This window comes from Lycium barbarum, chromosome 11, assembly GCF_019175385.1.
Source record: "Lycium barbarum isolate Lr01 chromosome 11, ASM1917538v2, whole genome shotgun sequence".
Lineage (NCBI taxonomy): Eukaryota > Viridiplantae > Streptophyta > Magnoliopsida > Solanales > Solanaceae > Lycium > Lycium barbarum.
The window spans coordinates 38856370-38884095 of NC_083347.1; the positions used below are offsets into that span (position 1 = coordinate 38856370).

The 27726-nt window shown below is 38.8% G+C and overlaps 1 protein-coding gene and 1 pseudogene across 45 annotated transcripts; one reads left to right on the top strand and one right to left on the bottom strand.

Moving 5' to 3' along the window:
- Positions 1-395: 395 nt before the first annotated feature.
- On the top strand, positions 396-13495 carry LOC132616557 (uncharacterized). 45 transcript variants are annotated; one of them, XR_009573283.1, is made up of 7 exons: positions 4155-4301; positions 4449-5687; positions 7913-8311; positions 8582-8647; positions 9677-9861; positions 9954-9999; positions 10428-10862. XR_009573283.1 is itself a non-coding variant. In XM_060331053.1 (3 exons), exon 3 carries the CDS (start codon positions 11140-11142, stop codon positions 11797-11799), a length of 660 nt encoding a protein of 219 aa, XP_060187036.1. In that variant the 5' UTR covers positions 7917-7999; positions 8582-8647; positions 9677-11139; the 3' UTR covers positions 11800-13495. The 45 variants fall into 45 exon arrangements, 6 of the variants coding, with proteins under 6 accessions (XP_060187036.1, XP_060187033.1, XP_060187035.1 ...); XR_009573270.1 differs by lacking the exon at positions 10428-10862 and having other exon boundaries at positions 4449-4623; positions 5096-5170; positions 5562-5687; positions 9677-10092; XR_009573261.1 differs by lacking the exons at positions 4155-4301; positions 10428-10862 and adding exons at positions 396-549; positions 633-746 and having other exon boundaries at positions 9677-10092.
- Positions 13496-13741: 246 nt separating this feature from the next.
- Positions 13742-25429, bottom strand: LOC132616560 (beta-galactosidase-like; annotated as a pseudogene).
- Between the last annotated feature and the right edge of the window lie 2297 nt (positions 25430-27726).

Here is a 27726-nt window from a genome sequence, read left to right on the forward strand (position 1 = left end):
AATCATAAAATTCAAAATTTCGGCAAAAAGTCCCTTTACAAAAGGGGGTTTTGGGTTTGAAAATCTGTATAAGTGTTCAACTCACTTTATTGCCGTACTAAGACACACCCCGGATTTTTCCCAAGTAGAGTCACTACTATTTAGTCCTAATAAAATGAGTTTAGTATTTATAGGTTTTTATTATATATATATATATATATATATATATATATATAGGAAAGTATGAAGTATATCTCATATTTTTATACATCTCTACTATTATAGAAATGAGAGTTGGAGGTACGAACAAGGGCGAACAAGGGCAATTTTGGGATTTCAGAAATTTTCAAGGGAAAATTGGGGAGTCTAATGCTTCAGTAGATTTCACAAATTTGGTCTCATCTAGACTCTTCATCTTCTTCTTCCTGATAGCCTATTTCAAAATTGCTTCTCTTCCTCACTTTCCCTGTGTTTTTTGTGCTTCTTCTTCCTTTTTTGTTTTATATCTGCATCATTATTTAGTATTTAGTCATTTATGGTTACTTTTGATTCCTCAAGTGTTGCATCTTGGTAATTTCTCTTACTTGCTATTTTCATTATGGAATTCGAGATTTTCATCTTGGGTTTTGAAATTGAAATTTGAGAATTTTCAGATATGGACCAAATAATTGAAGGTATCAAACTGCGGATTGGATTTTCCTTTTTGAATTCAATGAGAAGAAACTACAGGACTCTGCTCTCGCCTCTATCCCTTTCAAGATGTCTTGGTGAGTGTTGAACCTTCTTCAATGTTGATCTCTATGTTTTACTCTTTTACTCTTTTACTCTTTTACTCTTTCAAAGTATGAAATCTTATGCTGATTGGTCTGTATAACATGGCCGAACAAGGGTACCTTGGGAATACAATATTTACTAATGGGTGTTTTTGGTACTTTAGTTCACGTTTCTACTAGGTTCTTCTCTGATCAGTTTCTTTCTGCCCCGGAGGAAAACGATATTCTTCTTCTCCGGCCTTTTTTCCTTCTTCTCAACCATGGAAAGCCATTTTTTAGACGTAACATAAGGGAAATTCTAATTCATTAGTGATAGATTATGTAAATATTTTGTAATATTTTGTAATCTCTTATTTTATGTTAGAATATTTTGTAATATTTTGTACTCTCCTAGTTTAGGTAGGATATTTTTGTATATTAACCAATTCAAGGAATGAAAGGAAACTACGGAAAATAATTCTTTCATGGTATCAGCAGTCTAGGGTTTTCTATTTTTTTTTTCCTCTCCTCTCTCCTCTCCGCTGCCCTAGCTCCGTCGGCTGCCACCTTTTTCCGCCACCATGTCCGACTCCAAATCATCCTTTCACCCAGCTTTTGCCGTCTCCAACATCCGTAATCACATTCCTGTGGTTCTTGAAATGAAGAATGCACAATACGGTACATGGGCGGAATTGTTTAAAATCCACGCCAAATCCCATAGGGTCATACACCATATCATCGCACCAGAGAAAGGGAAGCAGGCAGCCCCTCCTTCCGATGACGACAAAGAACTTTGGTCGACCATTGATGCGACTGTGCTCCAGTGGATTTATTCCATGATTTCGAATGACCTCCTTACTACTATTCTTGAGCCTGGAGCAACGGCCATGGAAGCCTGGGATCGCTTGCGTGAATCTTCCAGGACCATCAAAACTCCCGTACTGTTATGTTCGAACAAGAGTTTTCCACAACTAGGATGGAAGACTTCCCGAACGCGTCTGCGTATTGTCAAAGGCTCAGGAGCATCTCCGATCAGTTAAAAAATATGGGGGCTCCGGTTTCCAATTTCCGCCTTGTTCTTTAGCTTGTTTCGGGTCTCACCGACGCATTCAAGGGTGTGGGAACGCAGATTCGTCACAGCAAACCATTGCCTTCTTTCACCGAGGCGCGCTCCTCACTCGTTGTGGAGGAACGAGAACAGGCGATGCAGGCGGCCCACTCTACTCCTTCGGCGATGGTGGCTGCCACAGGTGGTGAGGGTTCGACTTCTTTTTTTGATAATACTAATTCGTCTGGTCATGCTGTGAATAACAGGGGCAAAAATAACAACAACAAAGGCCACAATTCTAGCCGTCGGAATGGCTCTGGCCGTGGAAACGGTGGCGGCAAAAGCAGCCGTGGCGGTAGCCGTGGTCACAGCGACGGCAATTCCCAGCCACCGCCAGGCAGCTGGCCGCGTCACCCATCTCCTCACCCGTGGAAACTTCTAAATTATGCTTGGGTATGGATGCCACAATGGACCATGCCACCTTGCCCGTATCCGTCAACTTGGCCGACGTCTTCGCAAGGCCCCTCAGCCAAACAGCCGGGCATTCTCGGCCCTGCTCCCCAGGATCCGCAGCAGGCGTATGCTGCTGCCCCGTTTCAGCAGATGTATGCCCCGTCTTATGCTCCCACGGACATCGAATCAGCAATACATACGATGACTATGAATCCTCCGGACCAGAAGTGGTACATTGTCAAGCCTAAACGAAAGTTTAACTTACATACCACGGTTACAAAATCTCCTCTACTTCTTAACCCATTGGCCGCTCTTCGTGACCCGAATTGGAAAATGGCTATAAATAATGAATTTGATGCTCTTGTTAGGAATAAGACGTGGGATTTGGTCCCCCGTCCACCTAATGTTAATGTTATTCGTTCTATGTGGATTTTTACTCATAAGGAAAAGTCTAATGGTGATTTTGAGAGGCATAAATCCCGACTTGTAGGTGATGGCAAAACTCAGCAGGTTGGCATTGACTGCGGTGAGACGTTCAGTCCGGTGGTGAAACCGGTAACTATTCACACTATTCTTAGTCTTTCGCTGTCAAAGCATTGGCCTATACATCAACTAGATGTGAAGAATTCTTTCCTTCACGGTGAGCTCAAGGAAACTGTGTATATGCATCAACCTATGGGTTTTCGGGATTGCACACATCCTGATTATGTTTGCCTATTGCGTATGGGCTTAAGCAGGCTCCACGTGCTTGGTATAGACGATTTGCAGATTTTGTGTTTTCCCTTGGCTTCTCTAATAGCAGTTCTGATAATTCTTTGTTCATCTACCATGCGGGGACTGAAATGGCATACATTTTACTGTATCTTGATGATATTATACTCACTACATCCTCAGACGCTCTCCGTCGTTCCATCATGGATAGGCTTGGTTCCGAATTTGCTATGAAGGATTTAGGTCCTTTGAATTATTTTCTTGGCATTGCTGTGACCCGTCACAAGGGGGGGATGTTCCTCTCTCAACGCAAGTATGCCGAGGAAATCATTGATCGCGCGGGTATGTCATCTTGTAAGCCCTCTCTCACTCCGGTTGACTCAAAACCGAAGGTCAGTGCTACTTCGGGTGCTCCTTATGAAGATCCCGCTCATTATCGTAGTCTCGCAGGTCCTCTTCAGTATCTCACTTTCACGAGACCAGATATTTCATATGCTGTCCAACAGGTGTGCTTACATATGCATGATCCGAGGGACGATCATATGCATGCTCTTAAGCGGATTGTGCGGTATGTTCAGGGCACTCTTGACCATGGGTTGCATCTCTACCCATCATCGATCACCGACCTTGTCTCCTACACCGATGCAGATTGGGGTGGCTGTCCGGACACTCGTCGTTCTACGTCGGGGTACTGTGTATTTTTGGGTGACAACTTGATTTCTTGGTCGTCAAAGCGACAACCAACTCTTTCTCGGTCTAGCGCTGAAGCAGAGTATCGAGGTGTGGCTAATGTTGTCTCTGAGTCTTGCTGGATTCGCAATCTTTTATTGGAACTACATTGTCCGGTTCGCAAGGCTTCGTTGGTATATTGTGACAATATGAGTGCCATATATCTGTCCGGTAATCCGGTGCAACATCAACGCACCAAACATATTGAGATGGACATTCATTTTGTGCGTGAGCAGGTTGCGCGGGGACAAGTTCGAGTCCTTCATGTCCCGTCCCGATATCAGATTGCAGATATTTTCACTAAAGGTCTTCCTCAGGTCCTTTTTGAAGATTTTCGTGACAGTCTCAGCGTTCGTAAACCTCCCGTTTCGACTGCGGGGGTGTGATAGATTATATAAATATTTTGTAATATTTTGTAATCTCTTATTTTAGGTTAGAATATTTTGTACTCTTCTAGTTTAGGTAGGATATTTTTGTATATTAACCAATTCAAAGAATGAAAGGAAATACGGAATTCTTTCAATTAGCTCAATCGACCAGTTGTGTAAGTTCATCTCTTTCCTCCCTTATTAGTTCATGTGTGTTACTGCTTCCACTTCTACTTTCAGTTCCAATGCTCTCTCTCGCAGGTATCTTATTTCATTTATTCTTGATTCTTTTTTTGAATTTTTCAATTTTGTGTCTCGCCATTTATAAGTAGCTTCAAATTGATAAAAAAATTTAGCTTTCTTGTAATTTTCTGCTTTGTACCCTGACTGCTACAACACTGGCCACAGGAAGTTGCCGCTAAAACGAAAAACAAATCAATAACAAGAAGAAGAACATTGATGCAGCCAGTGTGTTTGATGAAATTCCCGAATGAAAGAAGATAGTTCCAGCAAGTTCGTTGACCCTTTCTCAACAATCAATCATGCTCTTCGCGTAGCATTTGATGAGAGATACTGATCCTCGGTAATTCTTTTGTCGTACTATTCTATATCTTGGACTGGAAATTGATACCCATTTAGTTGAATTGGGTTTTCTTTGAATTTATCACATTTTTTTACTTGGAAGTTAAAATTGTTTTCAGAATAGTCACTAGCTTTTCACGCTGTCATTAAAGAAAAAGAATACTGAACGGAGAAAAACATCATTTCTTTTTTTAGAGTATTCTGCTATCTTAATTTTCTGTGAAAGATAGTTTACTGAGAAAGAGTCTCTTAATGCAAACAGTGGAGAAGATTTCTTTAACTTCTGGCTTATACATAGTTTCTATAGGAAGCCAAGAACAACTTCTACCTTAAGTTGGGTTGTTCTTCTTTGTATTTGTATTTGTATAGTTAATAGATTCTCATTACAAGGGTACTTGTTCGTTTGTCTCAATTTGGATCTTCAACTTTTATTTTTAAATATAAATTGATGTGAGTCACCTTAAAAATGTCAGGTTTGACATCAAGCATAGATGTTAAGAATAGAGAGTCCTAAACGAGGAACCATTTGATTGCTTTCCAGTGAAGAGGTTGTTTTTTCTCTTTTTGGTTTTGGCCAATTGATTGCTTTCCAGTGAACCATTTAATTCTTAGTCATTTGTTTGAAATGTACGTTAAAAGTCATGCTTTCGAATTTTAATTCTTCTTCTTTACTCTGTTTGTCGCCTCCCTCTTTACTTGTCAATTCCATCTCCACGGATAGCTTCAAATATATCTCTGATATCTTTCTTTCTCTTTCGAATCTATCTGTCTTTTTATTTTTTATTTTTTCGCTTCATTCGAATTTTTTGTATTTTTCAAATTTAGTCATGTGAAGTGTACCATAAACACGGGTCTACTTAATTGGGTATTGATTTTTTGCCCTTTTCCCGTACATGTATATTGGGCTTTATGTTTCAAAAACACGTGTAAGGAGTACAGATAGACTATTTTTGGGAAACTTCCAAGAAGGATGTGCAGATCAAAATGCTATTTACTTGCAAGGAGGATATGCAGATCAAGCTTTTGTATTTCTCTTCCTTCAACACTATTAAGTGCTCTCTTCTAGTGAGTTCTTTCTAACTTCTTCTTTCTCCTTCGCTCTTTCAATGGCTATAGGCTTTTCTTCTTTCTTCAATTTTTGAGACCTTTTTGCTTCTTTGTAATTCTGTTATTTTTTTCGATAATCAAGCTCTCTATTTGGTGATTTGCTTTATTATTGTTTTAGTTGGCATATGTGATTTTATATATTTGATACAAGCATATATATACTTCTCCCTCTTTCTTCATATTTAATTGGAGGATCTTCTATATGCATGTGGTTCTTTGTTAAACCCTTCTATGGAAGCACACGTAGCTGCCCTCGAGAACATAGTAACGAAAGGGAAGCACTTTATAAGCCCGAAACAACTGCATTTTTTTATAACTATTGAACAATATTTTCGTCAATACTTTTTAGGCCAATCAATTCCAAAGTTTTACTATTTCCAAGTAAATAGCATTTACAGAGTTATACTTGGCATTTGGCACATAGACATATTTGTTTACTTCGATATTGATGACAAAGCAATCGCAAGCACAATTCCAAAGGAGGAACAATTGATTGATACAATAGATAATCAAATCCATATGTACTTGTACTGCTGGAACAACAACAACAACAACAACAACCCAGTGAAATCCCACAACGTGGGGTCTGGGGAGGGTAGAGTGTACGCAGACCTTACTCCTACCAAGGTAGGACGGCTGTTTCCGAGAGACCCTCGGCTCAATAAAAACATAGAAAGAGGTCAGATACGGCTAAGAGATTCAAAACAATATGCAAATGAAGTAACGCAAGTGACACAGATAACATAGAATAATTAAAGCACAGGAAATAACAGATAATAGCATAATAGCATAAATTAGAGCACAAGAAATTATACTACGATAATGCGACTATTAATAAGGCAGGGTACTGAGACTATCTACTTGCCTTCTACCCTAATATGGGTCCTCCAAACCCTCCTATCTAAGGTCATGTCCTCAGTAAGCTGTAACTGCGCCATGTCGTGTCTAATTACTTCTCCCCAATACTTCTTTGGCCTACCCCTACCTCGTCTGAAACCATCCATGGCCAACCTCTCACACCTCCGCACTGGGGCATCCGTGTCTCTCCTCTTCACATGCCCAAACCATCTCAATCTCGCTTCTCGCATCTTGTCTTCCACCGAGGCCACTCCCACCTTGTCCCGAATATCCTCATTCCTAATCCTGTCACTCCTGGTGTGGTCACACATCCATCTCAACATTCTCATCTCAGCAACTTTCATCTTTTGAACGTGAGAAACCTTAACTGGCCAACACTCCGCCCCATACAACATAGTCGGTCTAACCACCACTTTGTAGAACTTTCCCTTAAGTTGTGGTGGCACCTTCTTGTCACATAGCACTCCGGAAGCAAGCCTCCATTTCATCCACCCTGCCCCAATACGATGTGTGACATCATCGTCAATCTCCCCGTTGCCTTGCATAATAGACCCAAGATACTTGAAACTACTTTTCTTCTGGATGACTTGGGTACCAAGCCTCACTTCCAAGCCAGCCTCCTGAGGTGCTTCACTAAACTTACACTCTAAGTACTCTGTCTTGGTCCTACTCAGCTTAAACCCTTTAGACTCCAGAGTTTGTCTCCAATCCTCCAGCTTAGTGTTAACTCCGCTACGAGTCTCATCGATCAGGACTATGTCATCCGCGAAAAGCATACACCATGGCACCTCACCTTGAATTTGCCGCGTCAATCCATCCATCACCAAGGCAAATAAGAACGGACTAAGAGCTGATCCTTGATGCAACCCCATCACAACTGGAAAGTGCTCTGAGTCTCCTCCTACTGTCCTTACCCTGGTTTTGGCTCCCTCATACATGTCCTTGATCACCCTAATGTACGCCACAGGTACACCTTTAGCCTCCAAGCATCTCCACAGGATTTCTCTTGGAACTTTGTCGTAAGCCTTTTCTAGGTCTATGAATACCATGTGTAAGTCCCTCTTCCTCTCCCTATACTGCTCCACCAGTCTCCTCACAAGATGGATGGCTTCTGTAGTTGAGCGTCCCGGCATGAATCCGAACTGATTCTCTGAAATAGACACGCCTTTCCTCACCCTCATTTCCACCACCCTTTCCCACACTTTCATACTGCTGGAACGTCCATCATAAATTCATATGTTTGTATCATGTCATATATAGCTTTGAGTAAACGTATCTTACAGCAAAGTTTATTTGACAGTTTTGTGTTGCTTATGCTATGATAGGTCGAAAAATCACTGCATTTAAGCATCTTGAAGCACTAAATAGAGCTGAATTTATTTAAGATTGAGGTTCCACTACTATTTTATCAGGTATGGAGTAATTGCTTCTCATCTTTTCCCCTTTTACGGTTAGTCTAGACCGGACATGAACAATAGGAATTACAGCTCCAGTGTTATTAGAATGTAATTAAATTCCGTGGAGTCCCTTTTTTCATCAAAAAAGGCGTACATGTGGCAGTGTGTGCATTTATGTTAAGAACTCTACATCTATTTTTTATATGGGCTTTTTTGTAGCATTTCTTATCTTGGCAGGTTTTACTTAATCATTTCCTACACAAGAATGGGTTGATTTTGTTCATGGAATGAAGCCACATAAGGTGTGAGTATTGTTGATGGATTTGAGTGAGTGTTACATCTGTCGCAGAGTTTTAAATTTTTTCTTTCCAAACTATATGGATGATACAGGTTGTATATACCTTTTCTGTTTCACATTCAGTAAAAGTTAGAATAGCTACCATTTCAAGCAGTTTATACATATGTCTAGATCATTACTTATCAAAGTATTCACAACCATATATATGTAACTTTTAATCTCATTTACAGAGTCTTTCTAACAATATTGTCAGTGTTGATTTAGTTGTATGTTACTAAGGGAAAGATCTCATGTAACAGGTTTTAATGTGCCCCCAATTCAAATGCTACCCAACACTGAAATACCAGATTGATGCACTACAGGAGGTAATCTGTTTCTCTTTTCCTTTTGTAGCACCATCATCTGTATAGATAAATGCTGGGCCATTTTGTTTAGTTTAACCCTTTAGTTTTGTAGTATGTCTATGATCATCAAATTCTATTTGCAAGGAGGATGTGAAGATCTGTCGATTCATCCAGTTTATATCTCTTATAGTTCAGAAGTTCAGTTGGTTTAATTTTTTCATCTTTGTTGTGCTAGAAATCCTATAAGCCGTGCTTATTTTAATGGTCTACTTACTTGCATTAGCCGCTGCCAACACCAAACAAGGATGACATTATATTTCTAAAAATCAAAGAAGGTATAATTTGAGAAATAACTGAAAATCACATGGTACAAGTCTTTAGATTATGAAAAAGACATAGTAAAGGTCTTTAGTCCACTTCTATGAGCAAGTGAATAAAGCTCATGCACTGATGTGGTTAGCAAAAGACCAAACCTGGACACAACAAAATAAACTACCAAGTTATGAGTTTGTTGCTAATTGCTCTTTTTTATTTAATGTATTGGGGGGGGGGGGGGGGGGGGGTTATAGGGAATTTGAGCTTTGAATTCAAAATAAGGATAAATTGACGAACAAGACATAAATTGCATAGAGCATGCTTAATTTTTCATCATTTCGATTAAAAAAAATCTCAAAAGAGTTATTGGCATCTGGAGTTATGTTCTTGATGAGAGTTGTATTACAAGCCATGACCATTTAACTTTCAACTTGTGTGTCCGCACTAATTTTGTATGGAATAATTGCAAACTGAATTCTAATGTTTGATGTGTTTTTGCTCAAAGAAGAAAATCATGTTGTTCAAATGCTTTACTGGAGGTTTTCGGCTCAGCACAACCTTGCCTTTCAGAAAGATGGGCAAGGGTTCTGCTTGCTTTGTTAACGAGATTGAAATAATTAATTTAGGATCCCTGAAAGATGTTTTGATGTTTTTGGTTGAAAACACTTTATGTCCATCTCATTCTATTCAGTTTATGAAGTTATATGTACTCTTACATTGCGTTTGTTTCAACAGATCCAAGACACTTCAACTTCTTTGCATTTGGTGATAGACTCCCTGTAGTAGCATTATGCCATACTGCCATTGAACATTGAGTTTATCAATCGACTTATGGATTCATTGGAAGATGGCTCAGTTGCATGTACCCTGTGGAGATGGCCGCACTACTTTTAACTTCATAGTTTTTCCTTCAAAAGTTGGTAGTACATCAACTCATTTTTTTAAAATAATAAAGATATGAAATTCAAAATTTCCATCATTTAAAGATTTCTTTTTGTGTCTGTGCGTGCAGTAAGTGCATTCAACATAAAGCTTGATTTAGTGTGACTTTGAGCCAGGTTGTTACTAGGTCCCCCTTTTCTTTTCCATGACTAAAATATTCACTTCCCTTTTACAATGTTTCAGTTTATAAATGGTTTTCTGTAGGTTCCTATTTTTCCCATTTGAAGCCACTGAGAACTATATAACAAGTAGCTTATGTCCGCCTACAATTTAATTTAGTGAGATCTCTGAGGATAAAATGCTTCTCGGTGAGCTGGAGAATAGTAGATCAACTCATTTTTTTTTTAAATAATAAAGATATGAAATTCGAAGTTTCCATCATTTAAAGATTTATTTTTGTGTCTGTGCAATAAGTGCATACAACATAAAGCTAGGTTTAGTATGGCTTTGAGCCAGGTTGTTACTAGGTCCCCCTTTTCTTTTCCATGACTAAAATATTCACTTCCCTTTTACAATGTTTCAGTTTATAAATGGTTTTCTGCAGGTTCCTATTTTTCCCATTTGAAGCCACTGAGAACTATATAATAAGTAGCTTATGTCCAGCTACAATTCAATGTAGTGAGATCCCTGAGGATACAATGCTTCTCTAGCTTGCATATAAGTATGGCTTCTCTCTTTCTATAGTTCTCTTTGCCTCATTTCTGTGGATTGAAGTAATTATCTTTAAGGTACTTATCAAGCTATAAATTTAAGTGCATAAATGACATAATGATACTCTGTCATTTATTTAGAGTTTGAAATAAGAATGCCAAGTTATCATTCTTAGATGTCCATTAACTTCAGAAATAATGCTCTCAAAGGAAAAGTTTTATGCCAAAGGTGAAGTTCTAAAGACCTATTACTTCACATTCCTTAATACATTGTTCTTTATTTTTTCCTTGATGAGTGTTGGAGTGCCAGCCTTTCTTGATTTGTGAAAGCTAGCTTTTTCATTGTTTAATTAGACTCTGAATGTTATGTTATGATATAGTTTTCTAAGTCAAAATACCTTACACCATTCTGTTCTTGCTACTGCTGCAAAGTTTATAGCATGGAGTTTGAACCCTACTGGTGGATCCTACTTGGAACTTTTAGTTGATTATCTGACTAAATTTTCAAAATCATGGACTATTAAGAAGTTTGGCTCTGATGAAGGCAATGAGACAACTCTTTGTGGCAACAAGGAAGTTAGGCGATCCCTGTCTTTTAAGAAGGAAATGGTGAATACCCTGGATTCCAATTGCCATGCACTTGCTTTCTGGCTTAAAGAATTTCAGGACATGTACATTTGGCACTCAAGCAATGTAAATGAAAGCTCTACTCCAGATGAAGAACGAACACCAGGTGTTAGGATACAGAAGAACATGTTATTTAGGAGGATACCAATAGGCATCTTGTTCGGATGCTTGAATCATATAAGTGATGCTGAATGTGAACTGCTTTTGCATTATGGTGCAACCGGTACACTTGTGCAATTCACCGGAGGACACCCTGGAAAGAAGAATAGGAAATCTAACCATGAAAGGCAAAAAGGCTTGATAGCATGGGCTGAGACATACACAGGAAAAGAGGCTACAGCAGGAGCGCGTATTGTCTTTGACATAACTGATGTAACTGAAAGTATATCAGCTTCTATGTTTGAAACTGAGGAATGTGGACTCAATTTTGTATGTGACGTGAAACTAAAGGTTGGGAGATATCTATTCAAGTGTGTAAAAAGGCTACTCCAACTGACACCGGAGAAGAACAACATACAGCTGAACGTGAAGGATCTCTATAACAGAATGCTCCGGTGGAGACATCAAGGGCGAGATGTTTTTCAAAATTATAGGGAATTAGATGAAATAATAGATGCCTGTGCTTCAGCAGCCTTTTGAAGATCCCGTATAACATCAACCGAATATGCAAAATTGAAAAGGCACGGGCCTTAAGTAATCGTTTTGGTGGCATGGTGCTGCGTTGTAGAAGTATTATCCTCAAGTAAGCAATCATTTTGTTTCAAAGTTATGTCGATAGTCCTACATTGTATATAGGTCTTCCGTGCTGATGTCCATTTTTTACCGACATAGTGCAAGTCTACCCATGCATTTCTTATATATCTTACTATTGACAGTTCTTCCTCTGAATGTCATCATATGTCATCTCTTTGTGTTATCCACAACTGATGTTTTGAGCTGTGCTATATTTCCTTTGGGATTCAAGCACAAAGAGGTGGGCATCTGGGATGGGATTATAGAGAAAACTGAAATGAAGCTCTCAAAATGGAAGTCTCAATACCTATCCTTAGGGGGTAGATTGATCCTGATAAATGCAGTGTTAGACTCCTTGCCTACTTATGTGATGTCTATGTTTCCTATTCCATCTGGGGTGGTGGATAAACTTGACAAGCTCAGAAGATATTTTCTCTGGAATGGGAATAAGGAAGGCAAGGGTATGCATTTGGTGAATTGGGATGATGTACAACATGATAAGAAAGTAGGGGGTCTTGGTGTTAGGAATTTGAAACTGCACAATAACTGCTATTGGTGAAGTGGTTATGGAGAAATGTGAATGAACATCAAGCTTTGTGTAAGGAGGTGATTAAGAATAAATATGGCCAGACAAGTCAATGGTGCACTGATGAAGTGGTCAGTACTTATAGTGTATCAGTTTGGAGGACTATAAGGAATTTGTGGCGCATCTTAGCAAACATGTAGTTTATAAGGTGGGTGATGGCAGTAAGATACAATTTTGGAATGAAGATGGAATGGGCAAGTACCTCTGATGAATACTTTCCCTGATCTTGTAGCAGCCCTGAAGCTACTGTGGCAGAATCTTGGACCCCTCAAGGGTGGAATATTTGCTTCAGAAGAAGTTTAAATGATTGGGAAATAGACAGGGTGGTTGAACTTCAGATGCAATCAAATGGAAATACCGTAATGATGGGAAGTTTTCAGTTAACAGAGTACGCAAGCTGGAAGTGTTGGTGCAACCAGGAGGAAGTACAGGTCCATGGTCAAAGGTATGGAAAAATGTGGTTCCATATAAAATAAAGTGCTTCACTTGGCTTGTGACCAGAAAAGCTTGTCTCACACGTGAAGCTTTACAGAAGAGGGGAATTCAGTTGGTCTCAATATGCTTTCTTTGCAATGAGACTGCAGAAACAAACAGACACTTGTTTCTGCACTGTAGACTGAACTCATCTGTGGTCATTATTCTAGTCTCACAGGAAACAGTTGGACCATGCCAGAACACACAGCTGACGTACTTAGCTGCTGGATCAGAAGAGGGGAAACAAGTCTCAGAAGAAATGGCGGAGAGCAGTTCCATGATGTATCTGGTGGACAATTTGGAAGGGAAGGAATAGGAGGTGCTTTGAGGAGAAATTAAATACTCTGCATAAAATTAAGTAGACTTGTCTTGTAAATTTTCATTTCTGGTGTCAAGAAGCAAATATAGAGGGTGCAGATCAATTGGTAGACTTTTTAGGAGCCTTGGAAATAGCTCTTGACTCATAGCTTTCTGTTGATAACTTCTTGGAGGTCTCCAGCATATCCTTGATGCTGAGGAATACAACTTACCCGTTTCGAAAAATAGATTAAGAAGCTCCCCTTTCCCAGGAAAACAATAAATATAGAGCAACTTGAGACAAAAATGACCTTTACGAGATGAAATTGATATTGGCAAGCCATCTTAGTGAAGCAAGCGAACGCGTAGCACAACTTAAATATTAAGGTAAGCACAAAAGGATGCAAAGCTATAGAAATGATCTAACCTGCTGACATAGTTTTGTACGATAGAATTATTACAAAGAAAAAGGGAAATTGGCTCCCTGGCAAATTCTATTATTTCACGAGCAGCTTTACTCCTCCCTCGACTTGGTTTTCAACCATTTGGTGGAAGGGTGGCTGGTGACCCACAAATTGGTTGTATACAAATATATACATAATTTATTTGTATGGTATACTTAAAGTCACAGTGACTTATTGTATTCAAGATGCTGTACAATTCCTTCAATCCATAAACTGATTAGCAGCTTTTGTGGAAATTCTGAAATCAAAGCTTGCGGAGGAGCAAGGATAATTACGAAGCTATCCCCTCTGTAATCTGAGTATATCTGTACTGAAATGAATAGACGTTGCTCCATTAGTTGCCTTTAAAAACCTTTGCCAATTTCAGCTGCAAATAGCATCCACAGCTAGTTTCTTAGAGGTACTTGGACATGGATCCCCTCCAAAGACTTCAGGCTGTACATTTATTGAACAAGATTGCTGTCCAATGCGATATCCCATATGAAAATTCCAGGAAGTACAAATAAACGGGTCAATGGCATTTTACAGATTAACCAATGATGATAAATGAATGAGATCAATGATTTATTAAACTCATGCTTTTAGATACAAACTAAAATTCAGAAGTTTGAATGACACCAGAAAATAGCAGCCCATTAGTCTACAGGAAAACCTTTAATCCTTGGTCTAGATGAAGACTAGGTACTTCTATAATCAACAACAACATACCCAGTGTACTTCTATAATGCAAAACAGGAATTTGACAATACCTTTTCAAATGCATCATTCGACTTATGAGCATGGCAGCTACCTTCATGAGAGTTTCCGCAAGTTCCTTGTGGTAACCCATAACTTGTGAACCGTATGTATGAGATTTTCTTCCCAGCTGGGCACCATAAATGAGATTTTGGTTGCAAATTGTTAGATTTTCCAGAAGTTGCCATTTGCCAATTTTTAAGACTTGGCTGGCCTTCAACAATATCAGCAGAAACTCTGGCTATTGATCTTCTGGCAAAAGAAATTCCTGCTGGGTCACCTCCCCATTCTTCAAACACTACCAATAGATTCCCACTTGGTTTCAGCCATGATCGTGGGACATGATACCTGAAATTAACAGTTTCATAATGATAGTTGTATTTTCTTTCAAACAAGAAGTTGTAGTTTTTTTATTTTTGATGACAAGGGAACCCCTAGTCGCTACCTTTCGGGTGCGCACCGGGTAAACCCCGCTCCTGTGCATTAGCCCGCAAACCACACATGAGAGATAGTCCGCACTAGGCAAGTCCTGTGCGACGAGCTCGACCCAGGAGGCAAATTCCCTGCTGTCGTAGGTAGGGGGTTTCGAACATGAGACCTCCCTTATGGAAGTCCCATGCTCAACCAACTGAGCCACCCTTGCGGGTAACAAGGAGCTATAGTTATAGTTCCATATTTTTTCAAGCTTCCTGTGTTTGCCTTTTCTTCCCCTTATTACCTAGTTTGAAGTAAGCTAATATTAGGCATTACTCAGTATGTTTGACTTTTAAGAAGTGTATCCTAAGGAATATGAGACGTAAAATGCCTCTCTCATCTCTTTCTGGTTTTTAACTTTTGTTCTTGCTTCTTACTAAGTGAGATTGTCATCTGAAACTTTCCACCAAACTTGGACTACTACTCTATAAAAAAAGAAACATGAGGAAAAAAAATGGCCCCAAAGGCTGCTGAGACTTCTGGAAATCCCTTAGAACCTTACCATCTTTGAGAAGGTTGTCCGCAATTAGTTGACATTTCTTCTCGTTGAATGTTCCAGCATAATTGCATTTGCTACAGTCACCTTGTGCTATGTATCCAGGCCAGTGGCGACCTACGCCTTCACCATTTATCCATATCTGACCCTTTTCCCATACTTCCCATATCCAAAGCTAGTGGGTCATTTCCTTCAGGTGCATTGAATGTAGCCTGGAAAAGATGTTAGTGCGACAGAATGATTTTCAGGATCATAAAACTGATAAAAACATGTGAACATCTTGTTTATGATGTTACCAGGATCCTGTATTACGGCGATGTGTGCACCAGTAGTAATCTTACCTTGTACCAAGTCAGGGGATGCTTTTGAGCCAACAACGAATCTTTAACCCATTCAACAGAGGAACTCCCACTTAAGGTGTGAAGACTTAATGTTCCACCTTTCAGACCAACCTGCAAAAAATAAAATCACCAGGTTTTATAGAATAGAACAGAGAATAAAACATAGAGGGTGGAAAGGGGAAGGGGATCCTTTAGCTTTGTTTCCGTCCTCAAAAATTACATATGCAAAGCTTCTTGTTATCATCTCAAATCAGGCTTGGGAATCTAGACAGAACCCTTGGTAAATGAGAGCAGTAGAAGTAGTGAGCGAACCTTGTAGGCCCATCTTTGTTTTGTCAAATCTCTTGTCCCCTCATTGAGACCACTTAATGTGACTGGACCAAGAACTCCAACATTCCACTTCTCAAAATGCAAGCCAACATTCTGGATTGGACTTAAACAACATAAGAAGTAGAATTACAATTGCTAATTCAAGAAAACATAGAAACGGGACGTAGAAAACTCACTGGCAGACCTACAGCAACACCGAGCATAGAAATCTTATTAATACCGGCTCTTAGTTTCACATTGCCACTATACGTCAACTTTGGGTTCTCTAATCCTCCATAAACAGTCCCTACCAGAAGGCAAAGTATAAAAAGCCAAATGGTGATAAGAATAGACTTTATAGATGTATTTATCTACAACACTCTGCCAGCAGGTCTAAGTACCTGATAGTTGGCCATTGATGAAGACATGCAAGGCATGACCAGCAAACATAACAGTGAGAAGAGGTTCGTTTTCATTCTTTAGAAATCCTTCCTCAGATGCTATGCTTACACTGGAGGAAGTTCACAGAATGATTATTCTCGTCATCCAAGTGCCAAGTAAAACTAGAAAACGAGCTAAGAAAGGTAAATATATAAATATAAAGATATAAATATACTTACTCTGTCATGTACCACAAATAGTCTGAGGAATCTCTTGTAACATTTATCTGCTCCCATAGTCCACTGGTTGAAAGTGTATCGCTATCATCAGTGGAGGGAGTTTCTTCAGTGTATGACTCCCAAGATAATCCACCACCAACAGGTGTCATCTTCATCTGCAATCTTTGGGAGCTAATCTGCAGCAGTTCACAGAGGATATTAAGACTTTTGGTCCTAAATGTCCATATATTTTTCAACTACTCTATTTGTAGACTGCTGTTTGAAATAAATTAATCTGGCCCTGATGACATTTTCCAGGTCGAGAAACCAATTATCTGCAGTACTAAAAATTGATTTGATAAAAGGACTGGTTTCCTTCTAGGTTGAAAGAAGGATCCTCTTTCATTACCCTAGCAGTGTTGTAGATAGCAGTTTTGCAATCAGGAAGAATGCTGATGGACCACGGAGGCAAGTCATATTGCATATTCTGAAAAGTGACTTTAACTGAATAAATTGGGTCATAGTTGGACAAAAATGCAGCACAAACTCCGGATCCGAATTTTGAGCTATACACGTGAGCCTGTGTTTGATGGAGGTAAATTAGTTTCGGAAGAATATCAAGATATTAAATTCAACCAGAAAATTTGAATTGTCTACATCACTAACCTCTTGATTTTTTCCGAGCCAAGTGACTGTTGCATAGGATGAAACCAAGGCTGGTTCAGATAACTTGATAGCTTTATGCAAGTCGCTCAAGTGCCCATATTTTGGTTCATTCAGCAGCCCTGTGTTATTGATGCGTTTGTGGGGAAACAATATTCCAGACGAGAGAATTAATAGGACAACTAATGATTAATGTTTTCTGAATTATTTTGTTAGTCAAATAAAACTTCCCTACGTGGATTAGGATTCTTGTTATTTCAGTTTTATAGGACTTTTGCTATTCTAAGTTGGTTAGGACTCTTGCTACTGTAACCCTCTATTTAAGAGAGTTGACGTTATTAATAAAATAGATTGTATTTTATCAAGTTACAAAGAGTTGGAACTTTCTCAAACAAGTTCCCAGGTCTGCAATTCCCTGAATGAATTGCAAAATTCAGCAATCATAGGCAAGTCAAGGAACAAGAACAAGGGCTTAGACCTGCGTGTTGGGCCTGACTTTCCAGTTAGTCGTCCAGCGACTCGATCCAGAATTAGGGACCTTAACAATTTGGTACCAGAGCTTGTAACTATGGACGAAAATACTGTAGAAACAAAGCTGCGAAGTCTTTTACAGGAAGCCCAAACTCAAACCGAAGCAAAAGTGGCAGCTTCAGAAGCAAGGATGGACGCCAAGTTCCAGCAATTGTCGCAACAGATTGAAGCCTTAATCCGCACCACGGCGCGTGCAAAGGGAGTTGAAGTTGGAGACAACAGTGCTGCTTCTGTCCAGCGAACCAATAATGTAGGTGAACAGCTAGATGTGCGTCTCGGAGGAAGAAACAACAACAGTAACTTTGGTACTGATGACAACATCGGAGGAAGAGGTATAGTTCCCAAATACACTAAATTAGACTTTCCTACTTATGATGGAACTGAAGATCCTCCTATTTGGCTTCACCGTTGTGAGAAGTTCTTCGCTAAGCAGCGTACAATCAACCAAGAAAAAATAGGTTTAGCCGCTTTTCACATGGTAGGGGAGGCGCAATTGTGGGTTTATCAACTGGAACAGGAGGAACCCAATTTAACTTGGGGTGTCTTCAAAGAATATTGTACTCTCCGTTTTGGTCCACCAATGAAAAGTAATCCACTAGGGGAATTGATCAACTTGAAACAAACTAGTTCTGTTGAAAATTATCAAAGGAACTTCCAAAAAATGTTGGCTCGTGCATCATCTGTACGTATAGACCAGCAAATGGATATGTTTACAGCTGGTTTAGTTGATTTGATTCGTCTTGATGATGAATTGCACAACCCATCTAACTTAGTACAAGCAATGAGTCTCGCGAGAGCATTTGAGAGAAAGATACAAATTGCTTCTAGCACACAAAAGGGCTATGGTTCAACCTCAAACGTTAGTGTAAAAGCGGCCGCTACAACAGCGACTCCGAGTGCTACAGTAACTGCTTCGAATCCTTTTGTTAAAAGGTTGACTCGCGCTGAGATGGCTGCCCGGCGTGCAAAGGGGTTGTTCTACAACTGTGATGATCTTTATGTTACAGGCCATCAGTGCAAAAAGTTATTCTGGCTGGAAATAGTGGATGGGGAATCTGAGGACGTAACAACGGATAGCGGAGAACCTGCTATCTCACTCCATGCTATCACAGGCAAACTACATGCAAATACTATGCAGTTGCAAGTTTTAATTGATAAGAAGTTGTTGCTTAGCTTAGTGGATTCGGGCAGTACACACAACTTTATTAGCTCAACGGCAGCCCAGCGCTTAGATTTGCCTATCCAACATCGAGGAAATCTATATGTATCAGTGGCAAATGGCGAGAAGATTTCTAGTTTGGGCATTTGCACAGCAGTGCAATTGTGTGTAACTAACCATTCCTTCAGTGTTGATTTATATGTGATTCTTTTGGATGCTTTTGATATTGTCCTAGGTATCAAATGGCTACAAACACTAGGCCCTATTCTGTGGGATTTTGCCTTATTGACCATGAGATTTCAAGTAAAGGACAAGCAGATCATTTTACATGGACAACAACAACTATTTCAGCCACACCTACATCTTTCGCTGGATTCCAAGCAAGGTGAGCTCGAGAAGGTATTAGCCGATTTCCATGACCTTTTCCAAGAACCTGTAGGTCTGCCTCCTATGCGTTCCTGCGACCATCGCATATGTTTAGTACCAGGAACTAATCCAGTGGTAGTTCGGCCCTATCGTTACCCTCACTTTCAGAAAGATGAGATTGAGAAACAATGTGAGCAAATGCTTCAGCAAGGCATTATTCGACCAAGTCGTTCTCCATTCTCATCACCTGTATTACTAGTCCGGAAACATGATGGAACATGGCGCTTTTGCGTGGATTATAGGGAGCTAAATGCTAAAACAGTAAAAGACAAATTCCCTATTCCAGTAGTGGAGGAGTTACTTGAAGAATTGCACGAGACACATTTTTTCACCAAGCTTGATCTTCGCTCTGGTTATCATCAAGTCCGCATGGATTCTATGGATGTTGAGAAGACCGCTTTCAGAACACATCATGGTCATTTCCAGTTCCTTGTCATGCCATTCGGATTGACGAATGCTCCTTCTACCTTTCAAGCTTTAATGAATGAGGTATTCCGGAAGTACCTACGTCAATTTGTGCTTGTATTTTTTGATGACATACTTGTGTATAGCAAGACTTGGAAGGATCATTTGTCACACATGCGAATCATCTTTGAGTTGCTCCAAGCTCATCGCCTTTATTTAAAAAAATCCAAATGTTCCTTTGGCGAAAAACAAGTAGCTTATCTGGGCCACGTAGTCTCAAACATAGGTGTGTCAGCTGATGCTAGCAAAATCGAGGCCGTGGTGGATTGGCCTCAACCACAATCAACAACAGCATTGCGTGGTTTCTTAGGATTGACAGGATATTACCGTAAATTCATCCAGAATTACGGTTTGATTGCTGCCCCATTAACAAGTATGCTTCAGCGGCATTCTTTTAAGTGGAACGATGATGCCCTTGCTTCTTTTGAAGCTCTTAAAAAGGCATTAGTTTCTGCCCCGGTGTTACAGTTGCCAAACTTTAAAGAAGAATTTGTTGTTGAGTGTGATGCTTTGGGTGTTGGAATAGGAGCAATCCTTCAACAGCAAGGACATCCAATTGTTTTTTTCAGTCGTAAGCTAGCTGACCGAAACTTGAAACTTCCAGCTTATGAACGGGAATTGATAGGCTTGACAAAGGCGGTTCAACATTGGAGACCTTATCTATGGGGTCGAGCCTTTCTAATTCGGACGGATCACTACAGCATTAAATACTTGCTAGATCAACGTCTTACTACTTCTCCTCAATAACATTGGCTTAGCAAGTTGATGGGGTTTGATATTCGGGTGGAATACAAGGCTGGGCGATTGAATACTGCTGCAGATGCATTATCGCGGCGAGAAGATGCTGAAAATATGTTATTTGCTATTTCTCAGCCGGAAGTTTTGATATTTGAGGAAGTTCGGGAAGAAGTCAAGCAATCACCCATTCTTCAGGAACTTCAAGCTAAAATTGCACGGGGAGAGATGGATGCTGATTGGGCGTTTCGAGATGGGTTGTTGTTCTTTAAAAACAGGGTCTATCTCTTGCCAAACTCACCATTGGTAACTTCTGTCTTGTCCGGGATTCATGATAGCACACATGAAGGTGTGCAGAAGACCATGCAACGTATTCGTAAGGATTTCTATTGGCCAGCTATGAAGACAACTATCAAGGATTACGTTGCTACTTGTTCAGTTTGCCAACGTAATAAGGCTGATAATTTGAGTCCAGCAGGACTGTTACAACCTTTACAACTGCCTAATCAAATCTGGTCAGATATCTCAATGGATTTTATTGATGGCCTGCCAAAATTAGGAGGTAAAACAGTGTTGTTGGTGGTTGTGGACAGGTTCTCTAAATACGCACATTTTATTTCTCTTGCTCATCCATATAACGTATCTTCCATAGCAAGGCTTTTCTTTGAAAATATTGTTCGTTTGCATGGTATACCAGAATCAATTGTCAGTGATCGAGATGCCCTCTTCACCAGTAAGTTCTGGAAAGAATTGTTTCGTTTAAGTGGGACTAAATTAAACTTTTCATCTGCTTATCATCCACAATCGGACGGTCAAACTGAGGTTGTGAATCGCACGATCGAGATGTATTTGCGATGCTTGGTGGGTGATCGTCCTACGAAATGGGTAGATTGGATTCCCTGGGCTGAATTTTGCTACAACACTTCTTACCACTCAGCACTTCACGCATCTCCATTTCAAGTTGTTTATGGACGCGAGCCTCCCCGGTTGCAATCCTATATGGCTGGTTCATCTCGAGTTGATGCGGTAGACCGAGCATTAATAGACCGAGATGTTGCCTTACAAGATATTCGAGCTAAACTCCAACAGGCGCAACACAAGATGAAAAACTGTTTATGATAAGGGACATCGTGATGTGGAATTTTCTCTAGGATCTTATGTCTGGTTACGTCTACATCCCTATCGCCAAAAAACTCTGGCTAGTCATGTCCATCACAAGCTTGCACCAAAATATTATGGTCCTTTTGTGGTCTTGAAGCGCATTGGATCTGTTGCTTATCAACTTGATCTACCTGCAGGTTGCAAACTTCATGATGTGTTTCATGTGTCACTTCTTAAGCCATTCAAGGGTGAGGCACCTGCAACTCCACCTACTCTTCCACCAGTTCAAGAAGGACGTGTTGTTCCCACCCCATGCTCTGTGCTCCAATCGCGTCTGAATCGTGGTAATTGGGAAATTCTGGTTCGGTGGTGCGACCTATCTGTTGAGGACTCCACTGGGGAGACAGTGCATCATTTCAAATCTGCCTTTCCAGACTTCAAGCTTGAGGACAAGTTTTTTCTCCAGGAAGGGAGTAATGTTATTGATGCGTTTGTGGGGAAACAATATTCCAGACGAGAGAATTAATAGGACAGCTAATGATTAATGTTTTCTGAATTATTTTGTTAGTCAAATAAAACTTCCCTACGTGGATTAGGATTCTTGTTATTTCAGTTTTATAGGACTTTTGCTATTCTAAGTTGGTTAGGACTCTTGCTACTGTAACCCTCTATTTAAGAGAGTTGACATTATTAATAAAATAGATTGGATTTTATCAAGTTACAAAGAGTTGGAACTTTCTCAAACAAGTTCCCAGGTCTGCAATTCCCTGAATGAATTGCAAAATTCAGCAATCATAGGCAAGTCAAGGAACAAGAACAAGGGCTTAGACCTGCGTGTTGGGCCTGACTTTCCAGTTAGTCGTCCAGCGACTCGATCCAGAATTAGGGACCTTAACACCCTGTTACACTAAAGAGCAAACCTTGAAGTCAAGCATGCAACAGTTACTACTTGCTAGAAAAAAAAATCTTGCTTTTTCTTTTGGTTGCACAGATGATTATACATAATTCTGTTACTTGTTTAGTCGTGGTTCTGTTTCATACCATATTCATCTAATGGGGCGTCATAATCATAACTAGTGGCAATGAAAAGCCCTGCAGCTGTTCGACCAAAATTTGTTCCCCCCGGTACTGCAGCCAAGACGATATATTATTATCAGTTATAAAATCCTCTAACTGATAAGTTTGCGTAAATTAAAAGGATTAACTAACTATGTAATAATTGAAGAATGAACCATTATTTTGAATAAACCTTGCAACTGCAAATGCCACATCTTCGGCAGGTCGCTGAGGAACTGGACCACCAAATTTTGTAAACCTGAGCATGGTAGAATAGAAAGATTGATGAAAATTCAACTGAACTGAAGCAGTTTCACTCATACAGTTGAATTCGTGGAATTTACCAGGCAGTCCAGACTTCTGTCCACATTTTAGGTTTGTAGGGTTTATTAGGTGTAAACTTTTCGTGGTGTAAACCATTGCAAGTATTTATCCGTAGCAAGGGAAAAAATAGATCTGAACATATTTAAAGAAACCAAAACTGTTGAGAAATATAGATGATTAAGAGGAGTGATATTAGCTTACAACTTGTCATCAAAAAAAAAAAAAAAAAAAAACTTACAACAGGATCAGGGGCATCTTCTTGCTTACACATGATCCATGGGACTCCAGTGTCTAGACCTACAGCCATTTCAGCTGCCCATTTTGCGTAAGGTTTACCAGGTGCACCAATTTCCCACCCTACTGGACCATACTCGTTTTCTATCTGCCACATTTCATTAAGTAACAAAATTGGTTTTTAAACATGATTTCCAAGTAACCAAAAAAGTTAAGGGGAATAGAAAATTAGGAAAAAGAAAAAAACACGCAACACAACATAACTATGCCGCCTCAACCTCAATTAACTAGAGGCGGATCTAAGTTTGTTAGTTTATGAGTTCTGGACCAAAAACGCTTTCGCTTATTGGGTTCTGGATATTTGTACATTTTAAATGAATCTTTTAGCACAATATAGGAGTTGAGCCCAAGCGTTTGGGTTATGACGAACACGAAAACTATAAAGGTGGCTTCGCTCCTACAATTAAGTTGGAGTCAGCTAATATAAATCTTCACTGACTATACTTCTTTAGTTGATGTTCCTTGCAGCCTAACATTATACAAAACAAGAACCAAAAACAAAAATAAAGTACTAGAAGCTCTCTATATTTTCTATTGGTCTTAAAATATTTACTTGGGCTACAAGACTCCTAAAAACATAGGACATTAAGTAAATATACTAACATAAATAAAACAAATTCCTACTGATTTCTGGATACACTGTAAAGACAAGCCTTAAGAATATTTTCAAACCTGCGCCATAATAATTGGTCCTCCTTGAGGTTCAAACAAATTCTCTGACTTCATCATGTTCACAATTTTCTCAACAAATTCTTGCATAGCCACCTTCATCATAGTCAAACCAGTAAACATAACAGAAACAAAACAAATTAAAATCCAGTTAGAGTAGTTTTGAAGAGTTCCAGAATTTGAATCAAACCTTAAAAGGCTGGTTATCTGCTCTAAATTCCATTCCTGGCACATATTTTAACCAAATAGGAAAGCCCCTGCACCAAAAGTCAGAGTATAAATGCAGGGAAAATGTAAACTATTTTAGCCAACTCAAATGTTATATTTTTGAGTTTTTATATATGTTACCCAAAGTTCCTTTCGGCACAAACGTAAGGGCCGATGTGGAGATTAAGATAAAGTCCAGCTTGTTGTACTAGTTTAATGAATTTAACTAGATCATACCTCCCCTCAAAATTAAACTGAAAAAGGAATGAAGCAAAAAAGAAAAGAGTTAATGTTACAATCTGAGGATAAAATGTGAAGTTAAAAGAGTAGAAAGCATTTACTTTTCCAGGAGAAGGCTCATGCGCATTCCAGAACATGTAAGTCTCTATAACATCTAAGCCTCCATCTTTAGCTTTTTGTATAAGATCAGGCCACATCTGCAATAACCAAATGGTAAATCACAAATTTCATTTCAGTCAAAAAGATTTTTGGAGACAAGAAAAACAACAATTTTCAACAAATATTACAGCTAAACAAAACAAGTAATCTCTCTGTCTCATTTTAACCGTCGTTTTAGCTCAAAAAATTTGTCCCAAAATAACTGTCACTTTAGGATATCAAGACTAAAACTGACAATTTTTTCTAACTATACCCTTAACGTTAAAGAAATATGCACAATATTTAAGAGGAAAAATCAATCTACTTTTATTAAATAGGGTAACTTAGTAAACTATACCTCCTTGTATTTATTATTGTTTTTAATAAGCGTGAAAAGAACTAAAACGACAGTTAAAATGGGATGGAGAAAGTATATATCAGAAGCTATAAAGACACGAAAAGGAAGAATTTTTTAGACCGAAGAAACATTAAAAGAAACCAAATAATACCAAGAAAATTAAGACATACACATTGGTCAAGAATGAAAATATAGTAAATGATACTAGCTAGTTACCTCGGGAGTGCTTCTTGGATAGTGAATAGAACCAGAAATGAGAATTCTTCTCTTCCCATTGATGACTATGGCTCTATCATCATAGGTGACACTTGCTCTCACTGAGGAAGAAACCAATGAAAATAACATTACAAAGAGCAGCAGTGACACATTTATCCTCACCATCTTTCACACAGAAAAAAGAATTATACACTTGAGAAGCAAATGAATGCAACTATATTTATAGAAACAATGTAGTCTGTTTTCTTAGCATTTCTGGTGTGAATCATATTTATGTAGGTTTAAGGTGCTTTTTGGTTTTGTGAGGAAAATGAGGAACAGAAGTTGCAACTGCCTTATAGAATCATGAAAATGGGGTCCACTTTCCTTAGATAGAAGCTCACATTTTCGTGACACGAAACTTAGGTTATCCAAATGATGTATCTTAAAGCTATGTTGTTATTTTAGTAAATTTTTGGATTATAGCAAATGTTGTTTTGGAATGAAATATTTGTGATAAAAAGGGGTAAGGTGCTGCTCTTACTTTTCTTCAAATAGGCGGGCATCTGTTGGTTCTCTTTTACTACATGTTTTCTCACAAAGGAAAAGAAAAGTGTAGCGTATACATAAAAAAAATATATAAGAAAATGACTGATATTGCTATGAACATAAAAGACTTCCAAAGGGGAATGTTGTGGGTGGGGGGGGGGGGGGGGGGTGATAGGGGGTAATTTCTAAAGTTAAAAGTTTGGGGATTGAAATTGAGATAGAGCATCTTTTTTCATGTCCTAAAGTAGTTAATCTCGTTTTAAAAGATACTTTAATTCCACTAAATTGGGGTGTGGCACACCCCCTTAAAAAGTTAATTAAAGACACTTGTCATACCCCATTTTAACCGGGTTAAATTAGAAGTACAACATATTGGTGATTCCTATTTTTTGTTTTATTTTTTTTAAGGAGTTGTCACCTAATTATTATGGTGAATTAGGACACCTAAAATTTATTAAAGTTATTTTAAAGTTAACTCCGTTTTAAAAGTCTGCGAAACCAAATGATTCTAGATAAGGGTTCAATTAGTCTAAAGGAAAGGTATTAGGCATCCTTTAAGACCCATTAACAATGGTTAACCGACCGGACTTACAATTGATTAGGCTAAGTGTAAATATAGTATAAAAAGAATGTAGCTTTGTAAATGTGACTAGAGTTATAGATAGACTTGTAAGAATGCTATTTAAAATAGGACTTGTAGAAAAATAATTATTTGTATAAAAGAAGATTTTAAGTGCTATTTAAAAGTAAGACTTACAAAAGACTAATAGTTCAATATAAACTATGTAAAGATTGTTTTAACAAATATATGTTTCAAGCATTGAAAAAGAGCTAAAGTGAAGAAGTTATCCACAGAACTAGCTTGCCTTTTTATTTCTCAAAATAAGCTAACATTAGTGTATAATTTGTGATGTTTTGAAAATCCTAAGATGAAAAATGATTCCTTTAACCTAAGAATGCGTAGGCATGCTATTTGAAAATCAATTACTCCAAATAAATGTTATAAATACTATAAATAGTTTAGAAAATGTAATTTGTGAGATTAACTACCCATTACTAAACTAAACCCCTTAATGTCACTAAGGTTCATCTAAATTAACAAACAAAAATGTTAGCCATACAATACGCATTAAATGCGCATAAAATAAAATAGAGGAGTAGATGTAATGTAAATGGGCTCAGCCCATTTTAGACTGCTGTGATCTGTTTGCTGTTGGGCTTCGGCCCATCAACCATAATATATTGCTGCGAACTGTTCATTGTCTATTGGGCTTCAGCTCAGATTTTGTTCTCTAATCTGGCTGCGAACAGGGAGAAAAAAAGGGTCACAACAGCCTATGGTAAGCTGCTCGTTCAACAGAGCAAAAACTGCAATTTTCGTGTAGGCTTAAGCCTTAGATGCATCGATTGTTTGTCAAGGAGAGATGGCAATTCATCACGAAAAAAAACAGCAGCGATAGCAACATTGTTTCGTGAATGTGGCAGCGAGATCGTCAAGTAACTCGAGGACGTTTGGGATTCAGAATTCCCATTTCATGCAAAGAAAGCAAAGAAAAGAGGAGGAGTTAGAAATGCTTTAATACATCTTAATAATGAAGGAAACATGTAAGTAAATATCGTAACCACATCATCGTTCAATACTTAAATGAAAGTAATAGCATTTAGAGGAACGCACTAAGCCACCATCATTCTTTTTAAGCAAAACAGTGAGGAAGAAACTGAAAAAGAGGTACTGATCGGGTTGGTTGTACTCGTACTGGTCAGGTATAAAATCGTTCCTTGATTGTATCATATGCATGTTTACTTGCTATATAATCTTGATATTTAATTATGTGGTATACATTGGTATGAGATTAGTTTAAATGAGCTAACGTGGTAACTGATACCAACTATATAGGACCAAGGCATAGTTTCTATTGTTATAGTCTGCTAGTTTCCAGTATGTAGGC

Bases quoted from the DNA above. Each gene is read 5' to 3' on its own strand.
- LOC132616557 (XM_060331053.1), top strand. From the start codon at position 11,140: ATGGTGAATACCCTGGATTCCAATTGCCATGCACTTGCTTTCTGGCTT.